This window comes from Stigmatopora nigra, chromosome 17 (assembly GCF_051989575.1).
Source record: "Stigmatopora nigra isolate UIUO_SnigA chromosome 17, RoL_Snig_1.1, whole genome shotgun sequence".
NCBI lineage: Eukaryota > Metazoa > Chordata > Actinopteri > Syngnathiformes > Syngnathidae > Stigmatopora > Stigmatopora nigra.
In genome coordinates this window covers 8,983,025-9,006,500 of record NC_135524.1, presented here as the reverse complement: position 1 = coordinate 9,006,500, position 23,476 = coordinate 8,983,025, and the positions used below count along the sequence as shown (strand labels likewise).

Sequence of the window (23,476 nt, the reverse complement as noted above, 5' to 3'; positions counted from 1 at the left end):
GCCCCAAACTAGGAAGGAGAGTGGCTACAGTAGATCTCAGCCGCAGAACCCTCTAACTTTCAGGTATCCGATTGAGGACTGAGCCTGTCTTGCGGGCCACAAATACCACTCAATGAGGTAGGGGGTACAATAATTATTACCTTAAACCTAGAGTACATTATAGTCATAATAATGTTTGAGGTATGTTTGCTATTTACGAACAGCTGTGAAAAACTGGGAACATTTTTTTAAAAATAAGGATAATGTCAACACCAGGATTTGAATCGTGAACAACAGAGGTCTTGTAAGTAACCAACAAAAGATTATGATGAACTCTGCACATATGATGGAGGACTAGTGATTCAAAATTAGATCCCACAAAAAGAACAACTACCAATTGAGTTACAACATAACATGGCTTCAACCTGTAATATCATTGTTGTCATTCGCTTCTAAGGGAAATGGACAATACAAATAATGAAAAAAATATGTGCTTAGTTTCGGTAGATACCTAGTTCAATTCATATTATGAATGTCAACCTAGATATAATTTACCCTCAAATTCTGTACGAAATCCATAAGTCACTTTTCTTAATTTCAATAATATTCAACATACAGTATTTTCTCGCATATACGCCATATTCATAACTACAATAATTATGACTGAATCAAGTGTACGGCTTATATGCGCACAAGACTTACAGCGTTCATTGCTATATTCCTTTTCAACAGTAGATATCTGCAAATAGACATTTAGTATTTGGTAGTTATTTTCTGTTTTGCAGTAAGAAAAAACAACCTTTACCGGAGGAATGAATAACTTTCTAATGATATTGACCCAAATAATGTGCTTTTGATTCATACAGAATCTCAGAAATACTAGGTGTTATGCTTTTTCTTACGATTTTCCCTTCAAGATAACACCTTTTTAATAGCTATTAAAACAGTCGATATTGAGGTGAAAATTGTGAATTAAAGGTCATCTTATACTCAAGAAACTGTAAAATTCTATGATTTTAAGGCAGTATTGACATTGAGCATAGTATACCATATTTTCTTGCATATAAGCATATGCAAGAAAATATGGTGTACTATGCTCAATGTCAATAACAATACATTCCCACTACAGACCATGCCATGAAAAAAATATGTCGACATCTTTCATGTAGCTCCTTATTTCAATGAACAGGAATGTTAGCACACACCAGCCAGTGTGTTTTGAGTTCACTTCTCTTTCAATGAATGTGAACATTTTGGCCATATTTAAAAGTGACCACAGGGCCCGCAGTCAAATATACAAACCACATTTAATAAGAAGAGTCCAGTCATCCCTTTTCCCTTCTCTCTGTTACCATCTATTAGCTTCACCCAGACACCAGAAACATCATTCTCTCTCTTGCCCTGTAAAAACAATTTGGAGGGGTGCATTTACCTTGGTGCCCTGACGCAGCCAAAATATTTAGGCTGTCACAGGGAATCAGCCTCAATCCAAATGGGTCTGAGGTCCATGTGTTTCTGTGTGCACGTTTGAGTGTGTATTGGGGATTGTGTTGATTGAAATGTCAATCCCCTAAACCACCCGCACAATACTCTCCTTCCTCACTTACACCCCAAAAAGTTGTTTGAGTGCAACCCCCTTTTTCTCTCATTGAACTTTAAGGTTCCACTGTGTTTCATATAGATATTGGACGACTCGTGCCTTATTTTTATTTTTAAATTGACTTTGATTGTTACTCTCACATAGAAAAAATGTTGAAGAAGCCACTCTTTTGGCTCGAGAGATCACTCTTCTGACGTCTTAGACTAAACAAGAGAGGCCGGACAAGTTAATGACAGGGACACCAATTGTTATGGCGCAGTTCAGACTGTGGTCTCCTAATTTAGCACGGGATTTTCCATTCATATACGTATTGTACTGTATTTTTTGGATTATAGGTCGCACCTGTGTATAAGATTTTAGGGAGGGAAGTTTTTTAATTTTATTAGAGACCAAGAACAAACATATGTTCAAGTAACAATAGTAAAATAAAAAACAAAGGGAGATGAGCATGTCTATGGCAAGGTGTTTGAGCATTTATTCTATGTCCGTCTTGCTAAATTGGCATCTGTTAACACAAGATTTTTAGATGATTATAGCCTAAAAAAACAGCATAAGAAGATGTTGGCGATCAGACAGAAAGAAAAACGTAAAAAATGCACTTCATTATTTGTCGTAGGCCCAGCCAAACAATGACAAAATACGATAATTTATCTTGGTGTGAAGTTAAATGAATGGATATAAATTGTAAACACCAATGTCTAAAACAATTAGTCATATAGCAGAGATTGATCTTTGTCATGCTCGTTTCCACATAAGTCGTATTTACGGAGTAAGTCAACAGCAGTCAGTAGACTATTTTGTAGCAGCAAGAGATTTTCTAGATACGATCATGTGATCGTAAATGGAGCCTGGTCCTAAAAAATTGAGGTTTTAAAGTGTATGTATTTATATAAATATTCACTCGTTGGCTTCCACCAAAGGCGATAGAAGGAAAACTGCATCTCTCATAGTCAAAATTGATCTTTTGCTCTCATTAGCAGTAAAATAAAATCACTCAATGCCAACCTTTACAATTGAAATGTATTCGATGTCTTGAACTCTTTCATGACAGGGAAAACGTTCAAGAACAACAAAAATAATCCCGATGTGAATTGCATAAAAAACCATGTACAGTACCATTCATTCATTCTCTATTCTACTTATCCTCACAAGGGTTGTGGGGGATGCTGGCGCCTATCCCAGCTAAACACATTGTACACCAAGCGGTGGAGACCCTCAATTGGTGGCCAGCCAATTGCAGGGCACATCAAGACAGACACTATTTACGGTCAGTCATTCCCAGCGCCCATTTAGAGTGTTCAACCATCCTACCACAAATGTTTTGGGAATATGGGAGGAAAGTGAAGTACCCGGAGAAAACCCACACAAGCCCAAGGAGTCTATGCAAACTCCACAGAGGAAGGTCCAGTATCATGGGATTGAACCCTCGGCCTCAGAACAGTGAGGCCAACTACTTAGTTACAGAGCACTAAAGTTAAAAAATATATATATTCGGGTGCAGAGAAGCATGTCCCATCAGCTTGCACCATTGAGTGGTGGTTGTTCACCACTAACCATAACCTCTCAACCACACACTGGTAAATACAAGAAACATCCCAATATGCTGAATTTGTCCGATGTGTCAAAACCAGATAGTTCAATATTGAAGTGAACCCATTTCATTTTCTGAACCACTTTATCCTCATTAGGTTCGAGGGGGGTGCTGGAGCCTATTCCAGCTGACTCCGGGCCAGAGGCGGGGCAAACCCTGAATCGGTGGCCAGCCGATCGGAGGGCACAAGCAGGATGCACACTCACTCCCATACCAAGGGGCGATGTAGAGCGTTCAATCAGTCTACAAGGCATGTTTTTGGAATGTGGGAGGAAACCGGAGTACCCAGAGGAAACCCACGATGGCTCGGGAGAACATGCAAACTCCACACGGGTGGATGTGACCTAAATTTGAACCCAGGAGGCCAGAGCTGCTAGGCCGACGCGATAACCACTACTGACATTAGCAGATTTGTTTTTGATTTCTAATTTTTTTTTTCCTTTGGTGTATTATTTGGTTGGTGTGACTTATAGTCCAAAATATATGGTATAGAAAATTAGGTTTTAAAATAACCTTCTTTAGGATTACACGTTTGAATCTTGGAAATACAGCTGCTTAGAGTACAGGTTTTAAAGCCCTGTGGGCAGATCTAGCCTGCCACATTACTTTCTGTGGCCCATGAATGTAAATTCATGTTTATTCCTCAAATGTAAATGAAAATGAATGCTATATTGTTTATCCTTTCTTTAGAATACAAAAATACAAATGAAATTTACATTTTATGATTGAAAAACAAATATGTGACACTACAAACATTTCCTTGTCTGGTCAAAACATCTGCGGAGATGCAACAAATGCCTCCCGTGTGGTGGTCCTCTGTGAAATTCCACAAAACCACCAAAAATGTGCACTAAACACATAGAAGTTTTATGGTCAGTTGAGTTCAAATACCATAGTATATAGCTAAACACATTTACATACACTCTCCCGCTATCCAATAGAATGGAAGCCCAGAGTCATTTTTAATTGTACTGCTTATAATTATGATGAGAAATACTTCTTTGCACCCATACAGTTATCAAATTATAAAACACCAGTTGAACATGCAAAAAAATACTACAGAAAAGGGAGACAATATGATCCATGTTATAGAATCATTCATCCAAATAGCATACAGAAAACGGCAGCTCCTGCAATTAAAAAAATGTAAATAAAGACCACCGAGTAAATAAAAACAGGTGCGTTTGCACACGGCAGCAGAAACTGTTAAACCACTGTGTTGGTCGCTGGCGGATAACTTTGGCTCAAGTCCGTCGGCTCAAGTCCAGCGAGGTTTGGCTCATTACTGCTAAGTGCTGTAGAAGCTGGAGAGAAACCAGACCAGCAACAAATATGGCCAGTATGGAGCAATCCAAGCAGACTTGGGGACATTTATATATTTAAACCGCATATCAGGTTAATGTTAATTTGAAAACTAAAGCCTGTCAAAAACAATCCAAAACGAATATTGTTTTGACATGTTGAGCATTTAGGGGAAGCTATTTATCTCAAAACCAAAACAGCTTTGTCATACGGGTTAACTTGGTTCATTTGTTCCGTAGTTGGGAATTTCAAGTTGACCATGAGCACGAAGATGTTATGTTGTGCTTCACCACTTTCGCTTGTTGCCGTGTAATCATTCGGTGCCCAAAAAAACATCCTGCTTACCCACATATCCCCTACCCTACACACCCTACGCCTTTTACAAAAGAATCTGGCAAAGTAGCATGTGGTGTTCCAGAAGCTGCACTTGGACAAATCAACACAATAGTTGATTGGATAGGTGGTCAGGTCACATTTGGGGTGTCAACAACTGTGACAGTTGTTTGCATGGGGACACTCTCTGGCCAGAAGTAAGAGTACTGTTGTTGTTGTTGTTGTTTTTTTCTTCAGGTTTAGCGCCACATAAGGTGAAACATGACGAGTCATAGAACAATTTGAAGCCAACATGGTCATTAGGCGAAAATAGATACATACAGCATGTGTTCCCCCAATTTTAAGTTTTATACAGTTGTGCTTGTACTTACGAAATTAATCAATTCCAAGACTTTTTCGTAAATTTAAAATTCCGCAAGTAGAGGTGTACTTTATATGTAAATTCTCTAATTTGTTCCATGGTCGTAACACAACTGCCAACTAAACCCTTTAAAATTGGTCAGTGTCCCAATTTTGTATGAAAGATGTGAGGAAACACAAAAATGAGAAAAAATTATAAGGAAATGATTTATTAATGTCTTAGGTTAAATGAAGCATATGAAAATGTGCCCTGCGGCGCTGAAATGTCTCCGTCCACGGCTGTTCTAGATGTAATACCCGTGTTTATCAGCTAGATGGCCGTTCTATCAGGGCGGAAAGCCGTAAACTTTGTAGTACATTTTAGACCTTTTATGTATACCCTGTCTGTGTGTGTGCGTGTCTGTGTGTGTCATACTATGTGCCACGTTCAAAATAAAATGGATAAGGAAATGCATTTACTTTTTGAGGGATTTTGTAACTAGGATCTTTTTCTTATCTTGAGTCACTTGTTTGCATATTAAAAAAAAATCGTAAGAAGGGGTATGACTGTAATTTTTGACGCACCAAACACATTAGTATTTGTTTCTTTTCATCCAATAGGGTTCATTTAAAAATTTGGGTTTCTGACACTTGTGTTAAACTGTTAGCGCTGTATCAGTTGGAACAAAGACCAGGAATCACTGCGGATCTTTGCAGAACCGGTTTGAGACCCATGGTTTGGTGTCTTTGTGATCTGGAAATCCTGAGATGAGTGAAGTTTAACTCATTAATATATTTATTTCCTTTGCAGACTGGTACCATTCCTCGGACCGGTGGTTGGGTCCGATGTAGATAGCGACAATATTCAGCTCATAATTAGCCCTTGTACAATTAAAATGAATGAGGCACATTCTGGCTTTACAAAACTGAGATTTTATTCCTGTTAACTCAGCTCAAAAGGATTGTTTGCTAGAGAGTTGGCCGTAAATTCCCATCGCTAGGCGCTTTTTACTGCGAGGCCTCCCACAACATGTATTTTGCGCCGACCACCATCATTGGCAACAAATGAGTTAATGTCCTCAAGAAATCATTTCATTGAGGTTTGATTACAGGAAGTCTAAACGTTCCATCTTTAATTACAACACTGTTTGTCCACCGTATCCGTAATTTGTGTGTTTATTATTGTTTGTGTCTGGGTAGGCTTGTTTGTGCTTGTGTGCATTTTTGGGCAGTTTTTTTTAATCCTGGTTAGGGTAATTACAGATGACTGGTTGTGTGTTAATAGGGAATCCATGATAGAATTTCCATCGTGCCTTTACTACTCTGGAGAGCTTCTGGTATCATGTCACCAGGCGTTATTTGATTTTCTTCCTTCTGTTGACTAAACATTCCCATATTAGATGTCAGCTACTTCCTCTGATGTTATCTAACCATCATTTAAGTTGGGATGCATTACAACAAGCTCCTCCTATTTTGCGCGTTCCATTCCCGTACTAAAGTCAATGACTATTTTACAACTGCTCTTTATCAAAAACATATTTTTTTCAAATAGTTCTTTCTATTAATTCAATGATACGTTTGGGCGCCTCATGGTTAGCGTCTTAGCCTAACAGTTCTGGGGCCGAGTGTTCGATCCCAAGTGAGTCCTCACTGTGTGGTGTTTGCATGTTCTCCAGGGACTGAGTGGGTTTTCTCTGGATACTCCAGTTTCCTCCCACATCCCCAAAATATGCAGAATTGGCTGGTTGAAAATTTGCCCCTAGGTATGAGTGTCAGCGTGTATGCTCCTTGTATCCTGCAACTGGCAGGCCACCAATTCAAGGTATCCCCACTTTGTGCTTATAGTTGGCTGGGATAGGCTCCAGAACACCCCGCAACTGTGTTTTACGAATAGTGGTTCCGAAAATCAATGAATGAATAATTTTTGGCCTTCCTTAGATAACTTCTTAAGCAAAGTTTCTTAATCACAACATTTATCCTGAAAGTGTTGTGTTTTGATACACGGACCAAAAGAAAATAAGGAGTAAAAATAGTCACAATAAAACATGTCTGATAAAAAAATAAAATAAAACAAGACATATCACCTATTCTTTTAGAGAGCGGGAGTAAAAAAAACTGTTATAGTTGTACGAGCCAACAAAAATTAGAATAGTTACGAGAAAAAGTCTGAGAAAAATAATTAAAACAAGACAAATTATCTATTGTTTTACAAAGAGTGGGCAAATGTTATGGTTTAACAGGGTCACACACACACACACACACACACAAACACACCCACGCAATCATTTCACCAGAACGTGTCTGTCTTTAGAATTAATATTCAAACTTGTTTTATAATAAATGTCCCATCATTTTGTAACCCAAATTAAACAAATGATGGATTTTACATTCCAGTTAGAGATTTTTTCCTCATATTTTGAACTATGCACAATTCTCTCAATGTTTAATTAACCCCTGATCACCAAAGTAATCACCACAAAAAAAATACACCTAATAAAATAATAAAAGCCTCCACTGCCATTTTCCAGTCTGCTTGTCAGTCTTGTCAGAGGGCGCAAAGCCACCTACAGAGCCTTTACAAGCACTAGACATTAAACAAACTCACCTACCTGACTTTGGCATTATTTTGGCATTTCTACTAAGTAAACAAGAAAAATGAATATAGTTGACGCATGATGCTGTGTAAATAAACCTTTGTTTGCATTGAAATAGAGAGGGGAACCAACTCTTGGTGCATGTTTGCTTTGAGATTACTGTAGATTTTCCTCTAAGTATAAATCCAGTGTAGCAACCTACAGCCCGTTTTGTAAATGTTTCCTCTGTATAACTGTGAATGCCATTCATGTTAGCAAAGCCATCTTCTTTGCTAATGAAATAGGACAAGTAATTTGGGGAATAAGTTTGAGTTGACTATATAATTTATAAACTAAAAAAGGAAAATTAATGGCTGAGGATCTTAGTGGATAGTTCCGAAATCTACGGCAGGACAAACAACTGCATGTAGACGAAACAACGATGTAGAACATTTGGTTTTAACTCTTTAAAATGAAAATGTTTTGGCATTTCAACAACGCTTTAGCGTCACTAACAGTATTCCCCCTCATTTTGAGTTTAATGCAAGTTATTGTCTGTTAAAGCATGAGAGAAATGTAGAGTAATTACTGTGCTCATTTCAATTTGTTTAGTCAGTTTCTCTATTGTTACTTACGTAAAGATTTTTACAAGCTGAATGGGTTTAAGCCTCCAAACCATTGTTATGAGAAAAACTAAGGGTAATCAGTCTGGAATTAGCAAGTCGTAGTTACAAATTAGATGCCTAATATAAACAAATGCTGACAAAATAGAGTTGCATTCCCATTTAAATAACAGAAGTTATTTGTAGATAAGAGAAGAGGCCCAGTATCTCTGGTTTAATTATTTGTAGGATGAGTAGGATTAGTCACTTAGTTGCCTTATATCTGGTTTGTGGTGAAACTATTACATTTTGCATCTAATGTTATGAGACAACAGAATAAATTCATATAATTGTAAGTTCATACAGAATGATATTTTTTTATCTTTATGATCATATATGTTGAAGCTATATGTCTCCTTAGACAAGTTTATTCATCAGTAACATTGTTAATTTCTTTTTCTCAAACTAGTTAAATCCTGCAAAATTATATTTCTGTCAGTTCCCATTCATTTCCATTAAAGGCTTTCAATTTTAAACATATTTTTTTATTGTAGAGCAGGTAACTGAATAGTTAGGATGTCTGCCTCTCAGTTTTGGAGAAATGTGTTAATTGGATCTTTTCCTGAGTCATTTATGGAAAATATAGAACAATCAATCTGGTGTGCCAGATTAGTAAATTGAGAGAAAGGGGTAGAAATGTTACGGTTGTAAATGGAATCTATGTTTATAGTAAGGCTGCAACAAGTAATCAATAAAAATCAATAATTACATTTGTTGCCAACATATTTGATTATCGATTATTGCTGGCAACTATTTGCAAGTGCACTCAATACTCAAACGCATGAGGGAAAAATCAAAGTAGAGGAACAGATAGTTCACACTCTTGTAAAGTAGGTGGCAGTTTGCACTTAAATGTTGCTTCGAATCTGCCATTAATCAAAATGAGGAGAGGCTAGCTTCCCTCTTTTGAATAAAGTTTAAATTTGTCATTATATAGACTAATGACACCTTCCGTTGCAAATGCATCAGTTTGTAATGTGTAAAGCTCATAATCTTTAGATCACAGAGTTCCATAATGCACTTTTTCACATTGATTTAAGTTATTTTGTTATTAGTAATGGATATACATTCTTGGTTCATAGAAAATAAATAAAGTATTTTTTTGTTCTAATAAATAGGAGTATATATTGGAGTAGTTAATTAACCATTTCTATCACCACCAGCAGTATTTTTTAGTTATTTAGCATAATTTTTCAGGCTCAGAACTAAACATAACAAAGGTTTTATGTACAGTAGTAAGAAAATGTTATTTTTGAAGGAAGTAGTCATTTGTTTTGGCTTAATTTTTAATTAAAATATGCCTAATAAACTTAACTTGTTTATTCTATACTATTGTTTAGTACTGTTATTAAATGTAATTGCATAAAAAGTCCAATTAGACCAAATAAATTCTCGTTAGTTGCAGCTCTAATTCATAGACAATACGTTTAGCAGATGTCACGTTCCAAATTCACGTGTGGAAATATTTTGCTTGAGTTTGTCTTACTGCAAAAATATCTCCCTGAAAATAAAGTTGTCATTTGAACCTGGAGAAAGCAGATAATGATCTGGCTGAGTTGTCATGTTTCACTTAAATTCCAATGGATTTGCTTTTAGCCTCAGTGCAAATATGAGCCATTGTGTCATCACCCACTAGAACAGGAACAGGATTTGATAACTTTTTTTGGGCTGCCTGCGTGCTACGAGTGTGAGATACTGTCATCACGCCAGCATCAGAGTAGCGCGACAGCTCGCTCTTCCAGACGCTGTCCGCGTAGGGACTCTTTACCCAGTCAGAAACCAATTGTGGAATGACAAGAAACGTACAGTATATAAAAATTTTGTTGTAGTGTTGTAGTTTTTAAACGTAATTGAAATATCATTGATTAAAAAAAAAAACAAGACCTTATCTGTCCGAATAGTTATCTAAACCTTACGAAAATGCCTGCAGAAAAACATATCCGGACAACAGTATAGCTTTGTTGCCTGGCCGGACGTTTGGTTGCCGGACGTTTGGTCGCCGGACGTTTGATCGCCCGGACGTTTGGTCGCCCTCACGTTTGGTCGCCCAGACGTTTGGTCGCCCGGACGTTTGGTCGCCCGGACTTTTGGTCGCCCGGACGTTTGGTCGCCCAGACGTTTGGTCGCCCACGGATGTTTGGTCGCCCGGACGTTTGGTCGCCTGACGTTTGGTCACCGGACAATTGGTACCCGTTGGACCCTGGTCTTTTGGTCGCCAGTCCAATGGTGACAGAGATTAAGTACTGTTGAATACAGCTCTCAACAAGAGTTTAATATCTAAATATCCACTGTTGATTTGTGTGTGTGGGAGAGAGAGAGAGAGAGAGAGAGAGAGAGAGAGAGAGAGAGAGAGAGAGAGGTTAATATCTAAAAACTATTTAATATCTAAGTACTGTTGAAACCAGTTCTCAAATTTATATTCACAAGAGTACCAGCTTGTTGACATTACATTTTAGTCCATGGCAAATAACAAATCAGCGCAATAGAGGATTTGAATTGCTCCTTTAACTATGTGCTACATTTATGGCTGATGCATTATTTTCAGCCAGTCGACCTTGCATTGCAATCGGGTGTTGAATCTGGTTTCTGTTAGGATTTCATCAGACTGCACTTTGTAAAAAATCAGAAGATGTGAAGCGTAAGCACCACCAACCCATAAGCAGGTAACATCCCGGCGCCTTTTGGGCGCAGATGGAGTCACGCCTTTCCTCCTTTAATGACTCTTCTCGGGACTCAAGACTACATTTCGGCTTTAAATCTGCCAATTTCTACTTGTCATGAATGGACCAAATGAGCTTCAAACATTCCTCATAGACCTGCATTCATGCCGTCCGCCATGCACCATTACTCCCAGTGATGGCAGGAAAGAAACAACACTTTCATTAGCAGGTTTGCTCCAGTGAGACGTGGAATGCTATGCGGCTTTCCAAAAACATGGACACAGAGGGGAGGCCTTCATGCACCCATTGTTGTCGTCAACAAGCTTACTTAGTGTAATGGGCTCCGCGGAGCCCGCTCTTCAAAAGACAAGGGGCATAGAGCACGAATAAGAGCAGTCATGCTTAGTCAGATTAGAGATCTGAGAAAAGATTATTTGCGGAGGTTTAAAGAGGGAATTCTCAAAAGATCTCATTGATTTCAGCCAGTCCAACTCAAAAATAATCTTCGTAAACATTACGCAACGAAAAAAAAAACATCATTAGGGACAATTGTACCCTGAAGAAACCAACTAAACCAACCACTGGAAAGGCGTGTTCCCGACGAATTAGCAGCAAATGACTATGATCGAGGGACATACAATACTTAAGAGTCATTATTGAGTTGCTGCTAGATTATCAATTATCAAAGTAACTACATTACATTTTTTTTTTAAATTAGAACAAATATTTTTCTTCCAGCCAATAATTCAGGGTATCCCCTGCCAGGTGCCCTTTGTTGGCTGGGATAGGCTCCAGCACTCCCAGTAATGTTTGCGTTTCCACCCTGAAACGCCTACAAGCAAAGTTTTGTGACTGTGTGTGTAAACTGGGTTTTTATGTCTGTTAGTGGGTTTCCAGAAAAATGCTTGTAGGCTGGTTGAACACTAAATTGCCCATCGGTGTGATCATGATTGGTCTCCTAGTTCCCGTGTTTGGCTTGCCACCAATTCAGGTTGTACCTGCCTCGTGCCTGAAGTCAGCTGGGATCGGCTCCAACACCTCCGCGAACATTGTGGTGATAAGCAGTTCAATATATGAATGAATGAAAAGTAACTTGAACAACAGTTTCAGTTACATACAGAGATAATGGTAAAGGTTATGCAGTTCATGCACATCCTATGCCATTACTCCATTTTTTTAGTATAATAATATACTAGTAGCAATGCGTTTATATTACCGTATTTTCACGACTATAAGGCACACTTAAAAGTCTTAAACTTTCTCCAAAATAGACAGTGCGCCTTATAATCCAGTGCGCCTTATATATGGAAAAAACAGAAAACCAAAAATGGAAAACCACCACTGTGGGATATTAAAAAACACAAACGCCTGAACTGAAACAATACTATTAAATATGCAGATGCCATCTTAGTTTACAACATCTTCCATCATATAGCTCCTCCCCCACTGCAAGATTTTATACAAAAAAATCCAAAACATCAACAATGGCTGGCTGTAGAGGTGACTGTGTAGTGAGTGCTTCATACCTGGAAGTCAATAGCAATTACCGTATTTTCACGACTATAAGGCACACTTAATAAAAGTCTTAAATTTTCTCCAAAATAGACAGTGCGCCTTATAATACAGTGCGCCTTATATATGGAAAAAAATGTCATTCATTGAGGGTGTGCCTTATAATGTGGTGCGCCTTATAGTCGTGAAAATACGGTCATTGTAAAATGTATTGTGTATATGACAGGTCTTTGAAGGTTTGCCAAGAATATAAAAGTATTTCTTACATTAAATAAAGTCACAAAATCTGCAAAAGAGAATCCTGGTGATAAACAAATTGCACTAAATGGTAGTATGACCGAGTGCTTATGGCATTCTGGTAGGATTCGATGCAATTAAAGCTTTCGTGAGACAAACTTTTTTTCTAATCTGTGGTTCTGTCTTTTAATGTCTTAAACCATCTGCCACAGGCTACGATTTGAAATTGCTAGTGTCCTGGATGAATTGGGCACTCAAGTATGTACATTGCTTTCCTTAAACAAGGAGAATTGATTCCACCGAGAAAGGGAGGGAGCAGACAGTAATCTTCTGGTCTGTGGTGAACACTTTCCAGTAAACCAAATATATGCTGCCCAATACTTGATAATATCTCCCTTCTAAATGAAGAAAGAAACCTCTACCATCTTACTTAACTACGTGTTAAAATGAAATAGCTGAGACGATGAAAAAAAATTATTTCCAGAGAAACCTTGAACATCTTCTCCAAAAAGGATCTGCACACAGGCGCCTCATGTTGACCACAAGCGCTGTCATTGGCCACTTCTGCTTTCCTTCACAAGTTCCTGAGATTGTTGTGGAGATTGTTGATGAAAACAATGTCGAGGAAATGGAAGAAAAGACCAGCGATTCGGTCCATTTGCGTTCCACGCGTCTCCTGCGCAATCTACACAGAAAACCTTCTGACCTCACATTCTAATTTGAGGAAAGTATGATAGCAACTATTCTCACAAAGGGGAGACGGAGTCTGTGGTGGTTACAGTGCTGTATTTAGTACGTGTTCAGCCGCATGTCACTAAGTAAAGCGAAACAGCTGCCTTTTCACTAGGTTTGAGTTTGATTTATTTAATAAGGGATAGCACATATTCATGAACATATTTATATTCATGTTAATTAATATATATATATGTAAATATGTAAGATGAATGATGTAGATTAATTTCCATCATTAGTCCTTTGTATAGGCTAAACGATGAAACATATACACACAAACACATGCACATACGCACACACGCATGCATACACATACACACACACAAACACACACACACACACACACACACACACACACACACACACACAGTTAACGCTAGCAATTTTGTTCGTCTACCAGCCAGGCTTTAAGTTGATTGGCAAAGGTGGAGACACATTTCATACACAATCCCGATACTGTCATGAAACCCTTTAAAAATGAAAAAAGGCTGTGGGTTAGGACCTCCTGAATTCGGATACAGTGTAGATGTGCTTGTATATATATGTATGTGTATGTATATATATATCTCACCAACACAGTTACCTATTTATATATTTATTCATGTATTTATTTATTAACTTACTATTAAGTACCCATTTGTGTATAATGCCTTTCCTATTCCTGCATCCTCACCCTCTTCCTATTGCAACAAAGAAATTTCCCGATTACGGGATGAATAAAGTTATCCGATCCAATCCAAAACTTTTTATGAAATATTTGGAAACTCCCAGACCATGACTTACATTGGCCCATAATGACCAGCTAAGAATAAAGCTGCATTAAGCACACAAACAAACATGTTAAAGCTGTGGAGCAAGTTGTTAGCGTGTCAGTCTCACAGCTTTGGGGTCCTGGGTTCAATTCCAGGTCACATCCACCTGTATGAAGTTTGCATGTTCTTCCCCGGCCTGCGTGAGTTTCCTCTAGGTACTCTGGTTTCCTCCCACAATCCAAAAATATGCATGGTAGGCTGATTGGACACACTAAATTGCCCCTAGGTATTGGTGTGTATGGTCGCCTGTCTCCTTGTGCCCTGCGATTGGCTGGCCACCGATTCAGGGTGTCCCCCACATCTGGTTCGGAGTCAGCTGGGATAGGCTCCAGCACCCCCCATGACCCTAATGAGGATAAAGTGGTTCGGAAAATGATATGATAACATGTGCAAACTCTGTAACAAATAAAGGTCAAACGAACAGAAACTTGGGAGTTTTTCAGATTTTAAATATTAGATCTAAAATGGTCCAGCCCACACGAAATGGAGTTGACGCTAAGGTGGCCCGCGAAGCAACACGAGTTTGACACCTCTGATCTATAACATTCTTTCATTCATCTTCCATACCGCAGATCCTCGAAAGCCTAACCTATCAGACTTTGGGTGACGGGCTGACTATACCCTAGACTGGTCACTAGTCAGCCGTAGGGCACACAGAGAGACAAACGACCACACGCACTCACAATCATACCGCCACTAGCGGGAATCGAGCCTGCGCCTGCCCACACCGAAGTAAGACGAGACAACCTCTACACCACAAGGCTGTCTTTATCCATAATATTTAACATCAATTTGACATACCATGCAGCCCGGTGGGCGAGTGCTTAGCATGTCATCTTCACAGTTCAGTGGTCGAGGGTTAGATCACAGGCGGGTCACTGTATAGAGTTTGCATATTCTCCCCAGAGTACTCTGGTTTCCTCCCACATCCCAAAAATATGCAGGATAGGCGGTTTGAGCCTGAGCATGAATGGTTGTCCGTCTCCATGTGCTCTGTTATTGGCCGGCCACTAATTCAGGTGTCCCCCGCCTGTCCATAGTTTTCTGGGATAAGGTCCAGCAACCCCCGCGACTCTAAGCGGTTCAGAAAATGAGATGAGAAATTATTAGTTCCTTGGTTGTAGAGTCAAGAGGCGAACATGAATGAATTTCAATAGTTATGGATCTGTGAAGTCATCATTTTTTTATTAAAACCTATTTAGATTAGATTAGATTAGATAACTTAATTAATCCCGTATTTGGGAAATTTCACTGTCTCGATAGCAAGAGGGTGAGGTAAAGATGACGGTAAAGTTTTCAATCATTTAAGCATAGTTGTGGGCCACTAAAGATCTTCTTCAAGGAAATTAACATAACAATTTCCACTCCTCCAAGAGGTAAATGCTGCATCAGCTGGAATAAGACATTACAAAACATTGTTTTTAAAAAGCAGTGAAAAGCCAATCAACTCAACCTACAGAAATGATGTCTTTTTTTTCTTTCATTACGTAGCGGTTTTTGCCACAGACGATCCAAATTCAAATATTGCTGGGTGGTTTGAGGAAGAGAATTATATGGTGAGGGCCAGCAAAGCCCGCTTTAAAATAACAGTACTTAAAGCTTCTGGGTGTTAGCGTAAATGGTGGTGTATAATCCCCTCAGCTCCGACCAGCATTAGCTGAAATTCCTCAATAATGGGCAACATGACTCTGTAGGGACTCAAGCCTTAGTGAGATGTTTGTAAGACTGTTAAGGTCAGCGGAGGGCGCAGACAGACAGGCAGGCGGACAAGGAGACTCAAGTGTGCCTCTGCTTTGGGTAACAAGGTGCCTCTTTTTCAGGGTGATTTTAGTCCTGAACCATTAGGATCCATTTTTCCATCATAACAAAAGAGGTGGAGCGGGGCTGAATGTTTGCACAGCTGATTATTAACACCACACCTTTTACCACTCAAACAAGCTAAGGGTAGAACGTGGCAACTTCGGTTTTGCTGAAGTTTAATCTGTTTATTTAGTCTTTGTCAATTATATTGAAAGTGGAATTAATTTGTGAGTGAGGCTTCACCGTCACATGGAAAAACTGAACAAAGCTACCAAGTACAAAAGTGGGAAATGCATGATGCTATCGATATATCAGGTGACACCCGTCATTCGGTTTTGCTGAAGTTTAATCTGTTTATTTAGTCTTTGTCAATTATATTGAAAGTGGAATTAATTTGTGAGTGAGGCTTCACCGTCACATGCAAAAACTGAACAAAGCTACCAAGTACAAAAGTGGGAAATGCATGATGCCCATCGATATATCAGGTGACACCCGCCATGCATTCCGGCTCATTCGACACAATACATACCTTGAGTGCATCATCATTGCTTCTTACACTATGAATAATGACTAACAATATCCAGCAGGCCCGCTTATTGGATCACCAATAACGCATCCTTGAGCTTGAAGCCGTTGCAGCTATATATATGTATATGTATATGTATTTGTATATGTATATGTATATGTATATGTATATGTATATGTATATGTATATGTATATGTATATGTATATATATATATATATATATATATATATATATATATATATATATATATATATATATATACATATACATATACATATACATATATATATATATATATATATATATATATATATATATATATATATATATATATATATATATATATATATATATATATATATATATATATATATATATATATATATATATATATATATATATATATTTTATTGCCATGTTGAAGTTGATTATATGACTGAAAGCCAATTTAACACTACAATAAGATTTGTATGAATAAACATTAGCTTTGTAATGTATTTGCATTAGTATTGTTTACAACTGCCCTAACCCCTTTCAACAAACTTGTGTGTCGAATGTCACCTATCAAGTGTAATGTCACTATAGAATAATAAATTGAATAATGAGGTAAAAACATTTTATATCTGAACTCATCTCATTTCCTTAACCGCTTTATCCTCACTAGGGTCACTGACTTTTGGCCAGGGGCAGGGGACACCCTGAATTTATGGCCAGCCAATCGCAAGGCACTCGAAGACACACAACAATTCACGCTTACATTCATACCTAGGGGCAATTCAGAATGCCCAATCAGCCTACCATGCATCTCTTTGGAATGTGGGAGGGAACCGGCTGTTCCCAGAGAAAAGCCATGCAAGCCCGGGGAGAACCTGCAAACTCCACACAGGTGGAATGACCTGGATTTGAACTCAGGTCCGTCGCTTTTTTTAATAGCGCAACAATTGTCTTTTGGTTCTAAACAAGCAGGAGGGACCACGAAGCCGGGCCCACTGCTTGTAACCAATAAGAAAATGAACCAGGATTATTAGGGATTTATGCCGTACATAAAGCCGTGAAGCTGGCATGACAGGGGAGGACATGAACACACTGCTCGAGTGCCACTCAACCCTCACAACTGATGAGGATCTTGTCGAAATGATGCCCTCTGGGAGTAAGGAAGAAGAGGAGGAGGACAATGACGAGGAAGAGAATGAAGAATGTGGTATTACTTTAAGAAATCTGCACGAGATCTTCAGTATTGTACAGAGTTTGCAATAACGGGTTCAGGAGCCGTTGCATTTGGCAATCATTATGACAGTGTCATGTGGTTGTATAAAAGCATATTTGTACAAAAACCTGAAACACCGGTCACAACTCCCATCGCTGAAATCTTTTTGAGAAAAGAAAGGAGGCTGCATTTTATGTATAAATAAGAATAATTTTTGGTGAGTAAAATGTGTCTATTTTCCAAAATAATATTTCTATTTTTTAGGTTATTATTGATTCTTTTTATATATTTGTCGCATCTGTAGCTGCATTAAAGGTTTTATAGCCATAAAATACTTATTGAGGGTTGGATTGATTCACACACAGCACTACTGAAGGCCTAAGTGTGAAATGCACAGCCCGCCACTGGATTACTGTATATGTGTCTTTACACTTACCTGGGAGAAATTGAGGCCGTTGAGGGGATGACACTGTTCCTCCACTTTCTCAACAGCTCCTGTCCTCTTCCTCATTCTCTCAGCCTCCTGGGCCAGGTACAAGTCCAAAACCGGCACTCCTCGAGTTTTAATGTCCGCCTCCGTAAGAGAGTTTACCATCAACATGACCCAAACAGGACGCTTCCTCTCCCAATTTCCAGCGATGGCGTTAAAGAGATAGTCCGCATAGAGTCCCTTCCCTCTCTGGTCTGGCGTCATCCATGAAGGCATCATGAGTTTTACATACTCCAGGTGCCGTTTGAGTCTGCGGTAAATGTCTCTAGGTAGAACGTCCTGCAGGTTCTCGCCCTGAGGGAGCAGCTGACAGCTGGTCAGGGCGGAGATGGTGTAAGGATCGGTTAGGTCCAGCTCGAAGTAGACAATGTTGCTTTCCTGGAAGGCCAACTTGGAGTTCTCTGGGATGAAGTCCCACACACGAGTGTAAGGAACATGGATGGTGCCGTAGAAATATGAGGGAGGGTCTCGTTTGATCGTCCATAAGAAGGAGTTTAAGTCAGTTTGCTGCAGGGAGAAAACATGTGATATTTTCTCATGTGGTAGAAGTAATATCATAGGCATTCTAATGCATACTAATAAAACTGACAAATTTCACCACTAGCAAAAATGATAACGAGGTGGCAGATGTCATCATAGGCTAGACACATGACCCCTTTTTTTACGGACGGCATGACAAGGAATTTTACCACAAATACAAAATAAAAACCCTGGTTTTCTTTCCAAACAATCCACCTTCTCGACGAGGATCACAGAGCCCGTCCATACTTTTTATTTTCATGAACAGATCAAATATTTATTTACGTTACTTTATGAGCTTGTAATGTCCTTATTAAAAAAAACATGTTCTGTAATGATCCGATAATTTAAATGTTATTATTTGTTTTGTGATAAAACTATGGAAAACAAAGCTTTCCCTTAACCATTTTTTAGTCACAGGTGGCTGAGAAATTATTGACAGTGGGACAACAAGAGACACGTGTCTCTAAGGTAGTCTGGCAAGTCATTGCGTGATTGTGCCTGAATTGGCGTGTTCTCGTAAGAGCTCTCGTACTTTAATTAATTAACTCATTCATTATACGTACCGCACATTTTTGTATGGGTTCCAGGGGTTGCTGGAGCCTATCCCAGCTGAGTTTGGGCAAAAGGCAAACTACACCCAAGACTGGTCGCCAGTCAGTCATATTGGCACCATTTGCACTCACAATCATACCACCACCACCAGCGTGAATCGAGCCCACACCTACCAGCACCAATGTCAGGCGAGTGAACCCTCACACCATCAGGCGTCAGGCGGCCCGCTCTCGTAATGTCCTCTATCTGCTTGCCGCCCAAATTCTTTGACGAAAATCAACCGGTAGATATTGACCTGAAATCTTCTCATTGTGGTGACCTATCTACATCAGAGCTACAAGCAGTGTAATTTCTAGATGAGCCGTAGTAGCCTTTTCTTCACCTTGGATATTCTGAATACAAAGCTAGCTAATATATTACATGCTGCAATGTGCTTCTACTTATTTTCTAAAGCACTTGAACTCAGCAAATATGCTGTCAGTAGAGCATTTATGAATTAGACATCCACTTACACCCAGCCTCATTTTTAATAATATATTTGAATGAGGCGTGTAAAGAAAGATTACATCAGTGTTGTCACATAAGATTCCCTTCAAATAGTTTTCCTCAGTATTGTACTGTATTTATATTTTCTGTAATATTATTTTTGTTGCTTGAAGCCCTTAGCTCTTTTAATGTCGTTGATAGACATTACTGCATTTTTTTCTTTTCAATCCGTTTCGATCAACACTTTCCCTCCTTCCAGTAACAATGGATTGGGCGTCTATCTTCATCAGTTAATGCAGTTAATACTTTTTAAAAACTTTTAAAAACTGTTCCCTTACTCTCTCTGAAAAGGATCTCTTGGGTTCGAATTTCCAAATGTGTGATCAGATTGGCACCATATCTATTTGTGAACGTAATACAGAAGTTAGAATTTTAGTTTCTTGTCTATTGTGCATCATTTCTAATGAGTTGCCAGTCGAACACGCCAATTCAGGCACAATCACGCAATGACTTGCCAGACTACCTTAGAGTTGCCATATATATATATATATATATATATATATATATATATATATATATATATATATATATATATATATATATATATATATATATATATATATATATATATATATATATATATATATATATATATATATATATATATATATATATATATATATATATATATATATATATATATATATATATATATATATATATATATATATATATATATATATATATATATATATATATATATATATATATATATATATATATATATATATATATATATATATATATATATATATATATATATATATATATATATATATACATATATATATATATATATATATATATATACATATACATACTTATATTTACTATATTCATGATATTGTTTGAAGCATATATTCAAAAAGTAATCATGTTCTTTTGCTTTTTAAGAACTGTTTTTAACACTACACAAATCCAGTCAATTTAAAGTAATATTAAAGCTCTCATATGTGATCAGTACACTTAAAACACTCCTACTGTATGAAACATAACTGGAGTCAGCCTGACCCTTTAACTTCCATAACATATTGAGAAAGCTATTTTTTTTTGTTGATGCACTTGACAAAGTGTAAAATTTTATACCTTCTGCAGTATTTCAGTTTTGAAAAGAATGTCGCCCTATTTCTTTTTGAGGTTTTTTGTGCTTTTTATATCTACCTGTCCATCCATCATTTTTTTAATGTACCTGTACCATCCATCTATCCATCCATCCATTCATCCATCCATCCATCCATTCCACTTACTTTCTTGTTGAGCTCACAGTTGCCTGACTCCGGTCTGATCCTCCACGGGTCTCCTCGGACTAAAAGAACCAGACAGTAAAAGATCAGTGCGCTCGGGTCTCCACTCATCATCATGACTCTTTGCCCCCCTCCCCAAAAAAAGTATTCGTAACTACTATTCCACTGATGGCATGAGTGAATCGGAGCGTCGTGGGCTCCACGCGGCCACGCCAAACAAAGCGGTCATGCTCACGCACTGAGCCCGCACTGGGACTCGGGCGCAGCGGTGCTGGTCATTTGGTGGGGTTTTTCCTTTTCCTTCCACGGGTGGGGGTCACATCACATCGTCCGCTTGTCAGACCTCTTCTCTCCGTGTGGCCTCCTCTTGCGCAAAGCTGCTGCGTAAAACGCGCTCGTCCCAGCGGACCATACATTGAAAAGTTAGACAGACCTGAATGGAATCGCGCGTCCAATCAGTCCGACTTTTTATTTGCATCTGTGGGTCGGCATCTCCGCTGTGCGCGTGCACGAGCATCATTGCTGACAGGGATCGACCCCCTGTGTCCCCTGACCACCCCCAACGCCCACACGACCTCCTTACGCACGCGCAAACGAACACACCCTCTAACCTTACTTTAACCTTAGACCTATTCTCAGCCCCAATAGCGTTCAATGGTTAACCCTTTATTGGGTAATGACTACTTTTGGTCATTCAAAAACAAAAATAACTGGTGTCCATAAAGTGGACTTGATAACAATTTTGATAAGCCAAACCAATAACATTTGCTCTATAGTGTAGTATATTGTATTTATAGCATCTGTTTTTTGCTACTACAACCAAGATGGCGCCGCTCAAGTGACAGCCGGTAGCGGAAACTACGTTTGTTCTTAATCTTTTTGTGTTTACTTTTGGTCATTCAAAAACAAAAACAACTAGTGTCCATAAAGTGGACTTGATAACAATTTTGATAAGCCAAACCAATAACATTTGCTCTATAGTGTAGTATATTGTATTTATAGTATCCGTTTTTGCTACTGCAACCGAGTGATAGCAGGTAGCGGAAACTACGTCCGCTTTTGCTCGTATTGTGTTTTTACTGCTTTTCTTTCTTTTTTAAATTGCATTTTGGTATTTAGTTTTTCAACTAGGTCTACATGTCTTCTGTGTCTTATGTCTGTCTTGCTGCTGCAACCAAGAAATTTCCCAAATACGAAATCAAATAAATTTCTAACCTAACCTAATAAGTAGAAATTCACTCCCACTCTTACTGTATTTTCTCACATATTATCCGCCTCCTTGTATAAGCTGCACCATTTACATTGCCTAAAAAAATCATTGCATTGTTCAATTTCTCGCGTATAAGCCACCTCTTGATTCCCGATTTTCACCTCCATATTTGTGGCTTTAATAAGGACTACAAATGTGTTACTTTGAAGGGAAAATATTATGGTGATATTTCTGAGATACTGCATCAATCCTGATGGATTGCACATTCTGAAAGAGTGTTGCCTGTACCTGGGCGATGTTAGGGTTGCTTGTTTTTATGCTGTTTTCCCCCTGGTGTCTTGTTTGAGTGATTGCCCATTGTGTTCCATTGTCATTTCTCCGCCCCTGGTGTATGCCCTGCCTTCTCCCTCGTGTGTTTCCCAGGTTTTCCTGATTGTCTCGTCAACCCATGTCACTCTATTTAAACCCCACTGATTGTTAAGTCATTTGTCTGATCGTCTGCTTTCGTTTGTTCACGTTTCCTCGTTACCTCGATCCATGTTCTATGTGCCTTATTCCTCGCTTTACAGTATCTTCCCTTGTCAGTTTTGGTTATGTGATTTGATTTGTAATTCTTTCCTGATATTCTGCTTAATTTATTAAAGTTTCAGTTTGAGCGCCACTTATCTCGTCCTCGCCTACTTCCTTCGATTCGGTCCTATTACTCGCGTCCTCGCCTCGACGTCTTGCCAAAGACGTAACAGACGAATTCAAAAAGGAAGTCATTATCAGAGGGGGATGACATGAAAAAGCAATGTATTCATTCATGTTTTCAGAAAAATAATATCGGCACAAAAAACAAATATGGATGCATACGGGAAAATAACATTTTCATGCTAATTCATCTAGTAATTGTTGTTTTCTTACTGCAAAACAGAAAATAACCAACAAATAGTAAATGTTAATTTGCTGACATCTACTGGTGAAAAAAGAGTATAGCAACGCTGTAAGTCTTGTGCGCATATAAGCCGTACCCTTGATCCAGTCATCATTTTTTTGTTAGAAAT

General features: G+C 38.5%; 1 protein-coding gene across 1 annotated transcript in view; it reads right to left on the bottom strand.

Moving 5' to 3' along the window:
- The window catches only part of trabd2a (TraB domain containing 2A), a 54,175-nt gene extending 32,471 nt beyond the window's left edge, over positions 1–21,704 (bottom strand). The window contains exons 1-2 of the mRNA XM_077737248.1: positions 21,224–21,704; positions 18,303–18,863 (exon numbers count right to left, since the gene is read on the bottom strand). Of these exons, the coding sequence (XP_077593374.1) occupies positions 18,303–18,863; positions 21,224–21,337 (675 nt within the window). The 5' untranslated portion in view covers positions 21,338–21,704. The remainder of the gene's footprint in view (positions 1–18,302; positions 18,864–21,223) is intronic.
- Positions 21,705–23,476: the final 1,772 nt, after the last annotated feature.